This window comes from Canis lupus, chromosome 7, assembly GCF_048164855.1.
Source record: "Canis lupus baileyi chromosome 7, mCanLup2.hap1, whole genome shotgun sequence".
NCBI lineage: Eukaryota > Metazoa > Chordata > Mammalia > Carnivora > Canidae > Canis > Canis lupus.
In genome coordinates this window covers 6,602,667-6,616,462 of record NC_132844.1, presented here as the reverse complement: position 1 = coordinate 6,616,462, position 13,796 = coordinate 6,602,667, and the positions used below count along the sequence as shown (strand labels likewise).

Sequence of the window (13,796 nt, the reverse complement as noted above, 5' to 3'; positions counted from 1 at the left end):
GCTCAGAGGATCTGAGGGCCACCACCTGTGCACCAAGTGGAAGTAGTAATACTCCCAGTCTCACAAAACTGGAGCTATGACTTTGTCTGTAAAATTACAAGAGTAAAGAAGGTTCCACTGTGCGTGTTTACTGAATTCCAGAATATAGAATTTCAGGAGAGTTCCCCAAAACTTGGAAAAAGGGAAATATAGGCCAGGTAAAAGGCAAGGCCCCCTAACCACCAGTAGTGAATTGCATCACCCAAAGAGGTAACCAACACAGAAATAGGGACTTGCCAATGTTGATCTAGAATGGATTATCAGATGTTTGTCTCTGACTTCTAAAGGCTAACATTTGGGAAGGCATGACACAGGGGAACTGCTGGAGTCCCCTCCATCAGCAAGTCTGTTGTGGTCTCCATCATGCCCCCACTTCCTGGGGAATGGAGAACAGTCTTCTGTGTGTGTCAAAATCACAACCAAGCCCGGATTCTCCTGGTGTCTCATCTGTCCTCTCTCATTTTGAGAACATTGTGCACAAAGCTGCTTGACTGTAATTGAGGAAAATCTCAAGGTATCACATTTATAGTTAGGTGATTTATAGGTACATAATGAAACTGTTAAAACCCAGCCTGTCTTGAACTCGCATTCCTATTTTTTCATTCATTTGTATTTCCAACCTTTCTTCTTTACAGCCTGACTCATTTGATTTTGAGTTCAATCCACAGAGAAGTGTATTCTTTCATTCCCTGCTTCAGATACAACATTTTTAAAGTTAGACTATTTTTCAGCACCCAGATAACATGGTTTACTTCTCTCCCTTCCTCTAGTGCCCAATTCACTTCTTTGGCCTCAAAGCCTGCAAGTGTCACCCCAGGAGGTCCTTCAAATCCTAATCTTTCTCCCTCTTTTGCTCAGTGCATCTCTCATGTCATCTTCTTCCTTTTTTTAAGAGAACATTTCTCGGTTATATTAGTCCTCCTGGCCCTTGTCAATCCCTGCTCCATTCTTCACCTTGGCTTGAGTTTGGGGAAAAGGAAAGTGAATTAAACGAAGAGATGACTCAGACATTTTGAGCCTGGATGGTTCAGAAAATGGAGAGTTGTGCAAGGAACTGATTTGGTGAGAGGAGGAAATTATGTAATTAGTCCTCATTGAAAACTTTAAGGTGCCCAAAGAATAGCCAAGTGGGGCTGTCTGGTAAGCAATCAGAGTTATGAACTTAGCAGAGAAAGTAAAGCTGAGAAAGCAGATTTCAGGTCATCTGCATGGAGGTGATAGTTGAAGTCAAGAAAGACAATGAAGTTACTTACTCAAGGGGAGAGTAGAGAAAGATTATAGAGGAGGGCTGAGAACAGCTTTTATAGAATGACCAAATTTGTGGAATGGGAAAGAAAAATAGAAAAAAGAAGTGGCCAGAAAACTAAGAAAGGACAATGTCCAGGAGAGTAGAGATCTTAAAGCATGAATTGGGTTGGTCTTGGTCAGCTTTGGCAAATGCTACAGAGAACACTCACCAGAAGAGGGCTTCTGCTCCTTTGTATGCAGAAGTTTGAGTAGGCAGATGGGATGGAGTCCTATCGCTAGCGGTCCATGCTCTTTGAAGCTTGGATGAGTTTTTTAAATATCTGTATTTTTTAATTAAAAGGTGTTTTGATATGGTTGATTTTTTTTTTTTAAGAAACATTTCTAAGCCCTAGAGTAAACTCCCTGCTTCGACTGATCTGAGTTCATTGCTGTATTCTGTGTTCAGCTCCTCTATCATGTCTTCAAGATCCTGATGGTCCATTTGGCTTTGTACCTGGTGCTGGGACAGGGCTTTCTAGTGAAGAAGGCAGAGGCCTAAGCTGGCCTTTGAGCTCTCACCCTATCAGTGCTTCTCAGTCGCTGAGCCTTCCCTTTCTCATCTTTAAAGGACCAGTTTAAGGGCCCTTGGGTGGCTCAGTTGGTTGGGCATCTGACTCTTGGTTTGGCTCAGGTCATGATCTCAGGGTCATGAGATTGAGCCCTGAGTCGGGCTCTGTGCTCAGCTCGGAGTCTGCTTGAGATTCTCTCCTTCTCCCTTTCCCTGTGCCCTCCCCAAGCTCATGCATATGTGCTCTTTCTCTATCTCAAATAAGTAAATAAAATATTTTTAAAAAAATAAAGGACCAGCTTAATGGATAATTGGAAAAATTAAATGAGAGAATAGGACATGGCACATATTTGCCACATGATAGGCACTCAGCAGACATTTTTTTTTCAGAAATTTATTAAACAAAATAAAATCAGAATTACCAACACCTGAAGCTTCAAAGAGCAGTTTATTCTGATGAGGAAAAGGGAATCATAAGAAATTAAGATGGCAGTGTTAGGGGTGGATTTCAAATCTTGGATCTTTTTCATTTTTCTTTCTTTAAGAAGCTATGTGGAGAACCATGCTGAATAGAAACTAAAATTGGAAGGGGGTGTTCTCTCAACAGCATGGGATTCTGGGTACTTAATGGACCCCCAGTCTCAGAGTCAACTATTCTCTGTTTCAAGGATTTGGGGAATTTAAGAGATGCCTTTGACTGAAGTCTGGAGATTCAATGAGGCTGTGATTTACATAATATTAGTAATTAACGACTGTACCAAGGTGGTTGGGGTCACTTAAATCTTGCTTTAGTTATATTTAATAGCTTTAAAATGTAGATATGAATACATATTTCAGCAGTTAATTATTATGAGTATGCATACTTAAGTAGGAAAGTATGTTAGCTGTTTCTCTGGCCTACCCTTGCCAATGGGAAGCCTACCTTTCAGACCATAAAATCAGAACCAAGGCAATGATTTCCACCTGATAGAACCTTGCTGTGATAATTGGAGGAAATAAGCTGCATACCTATGAGAGCAGATATCCCCATGATTCTATTTCTTGCATTCTTTTTAAAAAATATTTCTTAAATTCTTATGATATTAATGGAGATTTGATGATCAAACAAAAAAAACATTTTTATAGCATCTTTTTTGAAGGTTTTGTTTGAAGAGGAAGCAGCAAAAGAGGTCATTTATTTTTTTATTGTTTTAATTGAGGCATATAATTTCTAATACAGGAAAATGTTCAGATCTAACCCGTTTGATGAGTTTTGACAAAAACATACAACCGTGTAATACACACCCCTATCAAGATGCAGATTTCCAACACCTCAGAAATTTTCTCCCACCTCTTTCCAGTTAACCCCCACTCTCCTACCCCACAAAGGGAACCATTTTTCTGATCCCTTTCACCATAGATAAGCCCTGCCTGTTCTAGAGTTTAATATAAATGGAACATACAGTGTGTGCTGTTTTGTGTCTGGCTTTTTTACTTTTTAACTTTTATTTTGAACTAAGTATAGGTTCACCACAAGATGTTGCAAAAAATAGTACAGAAAGGTCCTGTGTCCCCATCATCTAGCTTCTCCCAATGGTGACATCTTACGTAACTACAGTACATTATTGAAACCAGCAAATTGTACAACGCTGTTAACTAGAGTACGATTTCTGGCTCATTTTGCTGAGAGTTTACTGTGTTTGAGATGAGATGAAACTTTTTTCATCACAACCTTTGGTCTTGGTTAGGCTTGCTAATTTTGTGACGATGTATTTGTTTGTGGGAAGGGGACTGCTATTTGCTACTTAGGAGGCTTCTTTTCTATAAGGAATAGCAGCAGTATGACTAATAACTCACTCATGCGATTGGCGTGAGAGGATAGGCAGTCAGAGCCCCGGCCCTTCCTCTTCACTCCCCCTCCCTTTCTTGGGAAGGACCTGTGAATCTGTAACTCGTGTTCACCTTGGACTTCCCAGGGATGGCATATTCTAAAGATCTGGGGACACTCAGAGTCCCCAGACATGTCACGTAGTGCCTTGGGTTTTGAACCTGGAAGTAAGAAAGAAACTAAGGCAGATAGGGACGGGGAGAAGATTGTCACTGTAGTTGGAAGCTATAATTTACAGCTGAGGCAGGCAGGCATTCTAGTCCCGAACCCCTGCATTAGCCCTGGCCACCTCATCACTAGCTGCATCTGGCCCGGGAGGAGCAGAGGAGATACCTTGTGCCCCCCCATCAGGAAGTGGCCAGGAGTATCATGCAGAGGAACATCTCTTCAACAGGAACATCAAGAGTGGGAAATAAGTATTCCCACTTATGCCTATTGTTTTGGGAGAGAGACATTTGCTTCTTAATTGCTGTCCTTTCTGCTCAGCCTCACCTCTTCACTGTAGACAGATCGGTTGTGGCAAAAAAGAAACGTCACTGACTTTCACAGGTAATCGGGGAAGTTGATGTTATTACTTGGTAGTTCTTGGTGTTACATTATCTCTCTCGGACTCGGTGTCCTCATTTTACCGCCCTGACATGCTATACAGTCTATGCGACGTTCACAATTTCCAGTATGCTGTACATGTAATAACCACCACCAGCCGAATCAGCTACCTACTTATTTGACCAGGGTGACCGACATAGAGGCAGTAACCAAAGAATGAACAAAGGCTGGTGTTCAACAGGGTCTCAGGAGAGGGCACTGGGGGGTTGAGGCGCATAGAAACATTTCCTGCTGGAGTCGGACACCCAAGGTAGGAATGTGCCAGAGGGGCCCCATAGCCAGGCACCAAGCATCATCATCGAGCTTTAAGGATTATTACTTTCATATGCGTCTGTCTTAGCTCCAATAAAATGCTCAGGAATTCGGGGTGCTAGCGGTTTCATGTGCATGGTGGCATCTTGTCATTGATTTCTCGTGTCTCAGCCAGGACCGTATGAATCATAGGAGACAATATGAAACTTCTCAGGTTACCACAGAGGCCCTGGTTTGGGCATCTATGTGGTTGCGAGTGGGCACAGATCCAGAAAACGAATGTGCTTTTATTAATAGAGGGAGATGGTTTTGCTGAGGCTGGAAAACGGTGTGGCTTTGGATCTTAAATCATTTGACACTGTTTGCGGTCTCTGGCGGCTGTGTTTATTCTTTCGCATCATCAGCGGGAAGCGAACCATTTTGCAGTTGGCAGTTAAGTTGAGATAAAGCTCGAGGGATTTTGGTTATGGATATTCCAGATGATTGAGAAATATAACGAATGCTTTTAGAGACAGCCAAATGGAGTGGGGGGAGGCAGCAGACAAGGAGTTGGAGCTTATGATGCCCACCTACCTGGTAGCTGGTGGGCTTTCGGAGACTCAGTTTCCTCATCTGAAAAAGTAGGGCTCGTAATACCCTTCCTGTCTGCCTCATGGGGCTGGTTTAGGGAGCAAATGAGATCAAGTTTACAGCACAGCTTTATGAACCATAAAGTGAGCTGCTCAAATTCTTTCCATAATCGCATTCAATGCATAAAAATAAATGAAACTGAATCCCGATGCTGATTTTGGTAGAGGAAACAGAATAACTTTCCAACTATTAATGGTGCGGTTTTTTAATTGCATTATGTTCCAGAGGTTTCTTTGAAAGCTGGTTTTTTGAAATTGGGAAAATGTTTCTCCAAGGAGCAATATCATGATTGATGGCAAAGTTCCCAGGCTAGCCAAAAAGACTGCTTAACTTCTGAGGCACTGAAACAGAAGTTCAGTGGTGGGCTGTGGGCTACCAGCCCCTGTGCTCTGGGGCAGCTCTGATGGTGGCTGGATGCCTTCTAGGGCAGGAGCCGGTGAGTTCCCTGGGGACTGAGGATTCGGATGGAGGAAGAGTGCAAAGGGAAGAGAGAGGGCCATCCACCCCGGAGATGAGCAGTGTGTGGGGGCTCAAGTCAGTCAACCAGCATCCCCCACCTTGCGCCCACCACGCCTTGTGCACACCTCACTGCAGTAGAGGCTGCATGAATGAGGCCCCAGCTCTGGGCCTGTCTTGTCGCTCCTAAATTCCATGATATACATCAGGGGGGCCTCACCGTTTAAGACAACCATTTCTTGTGTTTGCTAAGGTTTTTCAATTAAGAGTTGAAAACATATTGGAAATTGATAACTGAGCGCCCGTAATCAATTTGGAAAGAAACAAAAAAAAACCAAACAGATGCTTTTGAATTCGCGTTTTGCTCCACTAAAATGCTGTTTATAAATAAGAAAAGCCTTTGTGAGTTATCCAGTCACTTCTCACTATAATCTTTCCCTGTACAGTGCGTCTCCCGGTGTCGACGACACAGTGAGAGCTTTCGGTGCTAGGCAGGACAGCTTTGCCCACTGCATCAGGCATTTTGCCTGGAGATTCTGATCGACGGTGGGGCCCAGTACCTCCTATGATCAGGGAATTTGGGGAAACCGAGAGAAGCAGCAGCCTCAGAAAAAAACAAGCACCCTAAAGTCGTAGAGTAGAACTCGGTCCGTTGTCAGGAGCAGATGAGTACCAGGAATCACAGCAGAGTGCTGCTTTCTTGGCATATACCAAAGCTGTAGGGTGGTGCCTCAGACATCACCTAGCAACTGCTAAAAAGCCAGGACGCCAAATTCTTATTCATCCTCCTTGTAGATGATCAATTCTGTGTTCTTGTCCTTTCTCTTCTCCCACTTGCCTGGCTGCCCCCTGCAGTTGCACATTAGGAGATGGGAAGAGAAGGAAAGGAATCGAAACATGTTTTTCTGTTTGCTCTTTCTTGGTGAGGTGACACTCAGGAGCTGGTCCAGTAAGCCTGTTACGAGCTCACCGGGCATCTCCGTAACCACCTACCTTGCACTTCTTTTTCTGCCCTAAAGGATTTAAGGCATTATATACAGTAAAGCAGAAAAGTACATAACTAGGTAGTCAGGAACAACATACATTGGAACAGAAAGTTAAGGACCGGATACACTTCCGCAAGCTTAAAGCCTGCACTTGGGTGAACTCCTGCTTTGGGGGCAGGCCCCGTGGGTGGGCTTTCCTGGTGGGGGGAGGGAGAAAACTCGTTCGTGATTTCTCTGTTAAAAGTGGGAGCGAGGCTGGAAGTTAAGTGGGTTGACCAGAAATTGGCCTTTCCTGTTCCCGCAGTATTTAACTAGACTCCCCTCCCACCCATCTTCATACATTTTTCCCAGAAACAGCCCCTGGCCTGTGCTTGGCAGTCAGCGCCACCCCCACCCCCGCATGAGATTCGAGGCTCAGAGCCAGCTCTTGAGATGGGGGAAGATGGGAGAAGATGGGGGGCCTGCGTTGCTGCCTCTGCCCAGTGCCCCCCCATCCACAGCCCTCAGGGCTTTAGGCTCGGGTTCACCACCAGGCCCCTGCTAATCCTCTGCGCTTTCTTGCCAGAGCCTTCTTAAAGGGGAAAGTCCTCCTCCTTTTTGCTCCCTTGTCCCTTCATCTCCTTTTCCTCCTTTTCTTCTTTCTCCTCCTCATCTCTTTTTTTCCCTCCCCTCCTTCTGTGCTTCAGCCAGCCAGCTTTTTGTGGGCTTTTTATTTGTAATCCTGGGAGTACAAAGAGGGATAAGAAATCATTTGTACACGAAGGAGCTAACGGTGGGAGAGGAGGTGCGTGGAACAGTGATGAGGCTTCTGTGTCGGGCCTGGTACAGACGTGGACGGGACAGTCGGTTAACCTGGAAGAGGAAGGGACAGGCACCGGCCAGTCTGCACCGGGAAGGGAGCCAGGGCTGGTGCGGAGAAGGGAGTGGGAGAGGGGCAGGCCGGAGAAGAGGCAGGAGTGGGAGCCAGGAGGCCATTCTGGGGCTGTCTGAGGATGTGAGTGTGGTGCAGAGTTGGAAGGGAGGGAAGGAGGGAAGGAGGTGAGCCTGGAGGCGCGAACTGCACTGTGGAGAGTGAGCAGCATCTTTAAGAGCCGCATTTTGCTTGATAGGCCACCAGAAGTCAGAGGAGGCCTCTGGACAGGGAAGGTTGGGTTTTGAGGTGGGATGATCAGGTGACCCATCTGTGTGAGCAGGGGAAGGGGGCCAGAGTTCAGAGCCTAGGAAGGAGCTGCTGTAATAAATGAGATAGTATAGCAAACACGCAGGAACCGGTCCCCCTCCAGAAAGTCCATGTTTCTTTTATCCATTATTTTTTTATTCCTCTGCTCCTTTAAAATCATCTTAAAATCCATCTCCTCAGAGATATTGTCTGATTAATTCATGGCTTTCTGGTATCCTTCCCTTTCTATTTACCCTGCTCTTTCCTTCGTGGGTATCCATGCATTCATTCATTCCATCCACAAATGTTTATTGGGGACCTACTATGTGCCAGGCACTGGATTTGGGTATAAGGGCACAGTGATGGAAAGACAGTGTATGGGCCCTCACTGAGCCTTCAAATATAGAGGAATGGACCTAATAAAACATAATATGAAATAACCTAACCTTCAGCAGTTTGTGATGGGTATATGGTATGAGATGAAGTCTGAGGGGTTGGTAAGAGTCAGATCACACAGGGCCTTGTAGATCATAGTCAGGACATGGAATTTATCCCAGGAGAAATGGACAAAAAGCCAGCAGAGCTTATGGTGACCGGGAGCAGAAAGACAGGATTCTGGGGGAGGGGGCGTCACTGAGCTTGGAGCTTGAACAGCTGGGTTGATGGGGGTGTCACGTATTGAGGTGTTACCAGGGATTTAGCAAATGTGTGGCATGTGTTTTGCATAAGTTATTCTACCAACCTCACGGCTGACACACCTGCCAGTATGTGATGTATCCGATCTCAGTCAACGCTGCTCGTTCCCCACAATGTGGCACGTGCAGCAAATGGGGAAGGATTTAAAGTCAGGTGGCGTATCACCCGTAAATGTGTGCTTCCACCCTGGATTTGGGCCCTTTATCAAAATTGCATTTTGGGAATAAAAGAGCCATGAGCTGTCTTTTAACTTTTTCTGATGAGATGAGAAAAATGGTGGAGAGAAAGAGAGGGAAAAACTGAGGCTGAAACAAGAAAACAAAAGTTCCTAAGAACACTACCATCCCTTTTGCTGACAGTGTCCCTTGCCAGAAGTTGAATGTGGGGAGCAAGAGGATGGCTGTAGATGGATGTGCCCAACCTGTGAAGCCTTGGGGAGCAGGGAGGAGGACGTGTTTATGTGCACGATTGTTAGAATGGGTAGTCCACAGCCTCTGACTGCCTGGCTTCAGGTCAGGATTTACTTGGGCATCTGGGCTCTCTGGACTCCGAGAGGGAAAGCTTGTGAGTCATTCCTTGGACTGATGTAAACCAGCAGCGCTTGAGCGCCTGGGCTGTCTCTAGAGAAGGAGAACAGGTAAAGCCAGGGTCAGATGATGAGAATTTTCCATTTTACAGTGGTGATGGCCTGGAAAGCCTAGAATGATTTATTAGCCTTCACAGAAGACCATTCCTTAGCTTAGGAGACTGGGTTGTAGATTCAAGGTGAAGGGGACATTCTAGGAGTTTGTCTTTCCCTCCAATGTTTGGGATGCTGAAGATTTCAGGGAATAACTTACTGAACTGCTGTATCATTGAATTGACTTCGGAAGACTTAAACACATTTACTTGAAGCATCCTTTTTATTTTCTCTGCTTTCAAGGTAGTCGGTTACATTTTATCAAAAATCTTTTTGTTGCTGTTGAGACAAAGGAAAACTAATCAAAATACCTTATCTTAATAATTGTCTTTAAAGTCTATTAACTATGGCTGTAATGAAGTTTTATATTTACATAATGCTTTACAGTGCACACAAACAATGCTACATGTTTCTGTTTGACACACACAGCCACCCCAGGAGGTGGGGTGCGATTGAGACTGCGTTTCACAGATGAGAAAGTGGGGAAGTTGAGCAATGAGTAGGTGTCTCGGTCACATAACTAGAAAGAGATTTGGGACTCGAATCTCCGTCATTGGACTCGAAGGCCAGTGATGTCTCTCCTGCATTTTGGGTGTGAAGTCCACCACACAGGTGGAGATGGGGTGGATGATGTTTGAGCTCCTGCTAAGGGATAGGCGTCGGCCGTGTCCTTCACACAGCAAGTCTCGTTGAGTCCTCCCAACCCCAGGGCAGCGATCACTGTCCCCACTTTACTGATGAGAACAGTGTTCCCTGGGAGGGTCACTTGCTAACCAAAGCTAGTGAGTGATGGGGCTGGGGTTTGACCAGTGTCCAACCCCCAGGCTGACTCTTCTTAACCAAGAGCCTGCCTTGTCCTATCTATTCCATGAGGAAAGATCACACTGTGTATTGAAAGTACTAGAGAACCGCGGCATTAGGTTTATTAAACTTTATGTTTAGTAAATTGGATTTTTGAAATTATTCTCTTCTCCACTTTTTTTTTTTAAAATAGATTGGTTTATTTATTTTAGAGAGAAGGTGGGGAGGAGCAGAAAGAGAGGGGCAAGCCAACTCCCTGTGTAGAGCCCAACGTGGGGCTCCATCTCATGACCCTGAGGTCATGAGCTGAACTGAAACCAAGAGGCAGATGTTTCGCCAACTGAGCCTCCCAGAAGCCCCATTCTCTAATCCACTTTTAGACAAAGATAGTTTTCCTGAATATTTTTTTTACAAAATAAGACAAATATGAATGAAATTAACGGTCTTAAATATCCTTTGGCCACAGCAGTATTTGATGCCACTCTTAAAATAATGGAATGAGAGGTTTCTAATCTGTGAACTGATGTGACGTGTTGCAGAGTAAAGTGAAAAGTCTTATGAGGGACAATTAACCAACCCAGATGATGATTTATTTAACCCTAGGGTTTTGGTATACTAATTGCTTTTTAACATGAATTTCTCATTCTTTACCTTTGAACCATAGTAGGCTTTCTTTGTATTCATTTCTTTCTTTTCTTCTTTCTTTTTTTCTTCTTTCTTTCTTTCTTTCTTTCTTTCTTTCTTTCTTTCTTTCTTTCTTTCTTTCTTCTTTCTTTCTTTCTTTCTTTCTCTTTCCTTTTTTTTTTCATTTCATGCTATTTGTCCTTAGGCCCATGTTGTCTGGTAGGAGAAGCCTCACAGGCGCTTGGTTTTGCTACTGATTTAATGAAGTTTGCAGTAGGATGAATTGTGTGATACGGATTGCTGTGACTGTATTTTCCAATTTAAAAAAATGGTGTAAACACTCTTTTATCCTAGATGACTGCTACATTGAGAAACTTGGTTGATTCACCACTCGCAAGAAGTAAGTTGCTGAGCATCAGTGCCCTTCCTCAGCTCTGCATGGTGATGGGACAGTACGTGGCTGACAAGGATGTCTGCACCAATATTGCCAGAATATTCAGGTAGGTGGACTAGGGAAACAAAGTAACCTTACACAAAGGCTAAGGCTTAAATTTGAGGTTATCTTGAATATTTGTGTGTGTGGCTGGCAAGGAATCCTATTTTTGCTCTTTACCTCACCTAGTAGAAGAAAGTAAACCTAGCAGCTCAAGTTCAAAAGAAATGATGTTAACTAATGACCTCATTTCCTATGTATTGCTAGTCCAAAGGTGATATTAAAGTCATCCACGGTAAGTCACCTTAGTTCTCGGGTGAGTTGTGAGTTATCCTAGGGTTTTTACAGAATAACCAACAATTCCTCTTAGCTTACTGGAGATCAAGCACTATTTCACAAAACCTGATCACTTTCTGGTACGCTTGGAACCAGCACTTAACGAGTTTTAACTCCAAAAGGAGAGCACTGCTTAGAGAGTCTGATCCGACCTGATTTGAGGTAGCAGGTTATTTTATTTCAGTTGTGTGACCGAATGGCAGCTCAAATGTTCTCTAGTCACGTTTATACTTCACTCCAGAAGCGATGACCATCTGAGTCCAGGTCACTTCAAAGCAAGATGTTAAATTTCAGAACTGTCTTTAAATTATTCATTTATATCTCCTCTCTCACTGCTCTTTGCCAATGTTTTTACTTAATTATCCTCCTCAAGGGAACTGGGCCTTTCTTGAAATTCATTGCAGTTGCTTAATGCTTAATGCAGTTGCTTTTCTAAAGACCGAATTGGTGATCGGCCCCAGTCTGAGGCTGTGAGTCCAGATCTGATTTTTCAGCACTGCACTTTCCTGTCTGGGTACTTAATTCTGGGTACTTACCACCCCCATTTCAAAGCACTATAAAGTCATAAATTTTGTTTTGTTTCTGGTGGCCTGCAGGAATTTAATTTTTTTTTTCTCCCTGTGGATAATCAGTTGTCCCACGACCTTGTATGGAATATGCCATTCCCCCCATCCTGCTCCCCTGATTCTAAATGCCTAGTTAGTCAAACACACGATTCCATATACTTGTATATCTCTTTCGGGCATTCTGGTCCATCCTCAGATCAGTACCATACTGTTTTTACTGTTACAAATTTAAGTCTTGCTATAAGATAAAACAAATCTCTCACCTCTTTTCTCCTTTAAGATCCAACTTCTTCCCTCTTTCTCAAGAATTAAAGAATCAACTAAGGGTTACAGTAGGAACTTCAGGGTTTTTCATGCACTAACACTGAGTATATAGAGCAATTGAGATGCAAGTGGGAAGAGCTGACACCTTTATGATACGGAGTCTTCCATCGATAAACATTTATGACATTTTCTTTTACGTCTTTTCATAAAATTTTATAGTTTTCCCCAAAAAGATTTTGCACATCTTTTGTTAGATTTTATTCCTTCATGGCTTTTGCTGCAAGTATGAATGTAATCTTTAAGCATATTTTTAAGGGGATTAAGAGGTAGAAATGTCTACTTATCAAATAAATGAATCACAGGGAAGAAAAGTACAGCATAGGGAATATAGTCAACAATATTGTAATAACTTTGTATGGTAGACAGATGGTGACTACACTTACATGTTCATGTAAGGTGAACATGTTATAATGTATAGAATTGTCGAATCACTGTGGCAGACACCTGAAACTAATGTAATCGCACATGCTCACTATAAAATATGTGTATAAAATATGTCCTAACATGTTGTTGCTGGCTTGGATAAATAGTATTGGTATTTGCCTATTAATCTTTATCCAGGAATCTTGATGGAATTTAGGTCTAAGAGTTAGTCTATAGATTCTCTTGGATTTTCCATGCAACTGCAAATAATAATGTTGGATCTTTTTCCCCCAATCGTTACAGTTCCTCCCTACTGTCCCCGTCTCTTCCTTATCACATTACTCAGGAGGTCCTATACAAAGTTGTAAGAGTGTTGGACCTACTGCCTTTTTCCTGACTTTTAAAAAAATATATTTTTACAGTTTTACCAGTTAAAAAAAATATTTATTGTAGGTTTTTGTATATACCCTTCAGAAGGTTGAGGAAGAATTTTCTCACACCAAAGGATATTTAATTTTCTCAAATGCTTACCCTGAATCTATTTTGATTATGTGGATTTTTCTTTTTTAAATTAAGCATTAATTTAATTAATACAATAGATGACAGATTAATAAATTTTCTCATGTTAAGCTGCTGTATATCGCTAGGTTTCATTAATATTTTGTTTAGGATTTTTCGTCTGTGAGTTAGTTTAACATGTATTTTTTCCTTCCTCATATTGTCCTTGTCTGGTTCTAGTGTCAAGTTTACACCAACCTCATAAAATGAGTTGGGAAATATTCCTGCTTTTTCTCTTTTCCAGAAGAATTTGTGAAAATTAAACTTATCTCTTTCTTGAAAAATTTGTGGAACTTGCTTGAAAAGCTATTTTGTTCTGGTGTGTGTGTGCACATTCCTCTGTGAATATCATAGACTGTTGATTCATTTTCTTTAGTGGTAATATATCCAGTCATATTTCCTATTTGTAATTGGGTTAGTCTCAAAAAGTTATATTTTTATAGGAATCTGCCCATTTTATCTAAGCTTTCAAACAATATAAAGTCATTCCAAATATTCTCTTATTATCCTTTTAATCTCTGTTGCATTTCTAATTGTGTCCCCTCTTATTATTTTACTAATAATATTACTGAACAAATACTTACATAATGACTACTATGTGCCGGCAATGTTCTGAGCACTTTCCA

General features: G+C 42.6%; 1 protein-coding gene across 6 annotated transcripts in view; it reads left to right on the top strand.

Moving 5' to 3' along the window:
• The window catches only part of ARMC2 (armadillo repeat containing 2), a 104,385-nt gene that overhangs the window by 59,455 nt on the left and 31,134 nt on the right, over nucleotides 1-13,796 (top strand). For all 6 annotated transcript variants that reach the window (XR_012033735.1, XM_072831850.1, XM_072831849.1 and 3 more), the window contains one exon: nucleotides 10,945-11,090. Coding sequence is in view for 5 of the 6 variants with exons in the window: in XM_072831850.1 (XP_072687951.1) it covers nucleotides 10,945-11,090 (146 nt within the window). In the remaining variant the exon portion in view is untranslated. The remainder of the gene's footprint in view (nucleotides 1-10,944; nucleotides 11,091-13,796) is intronic.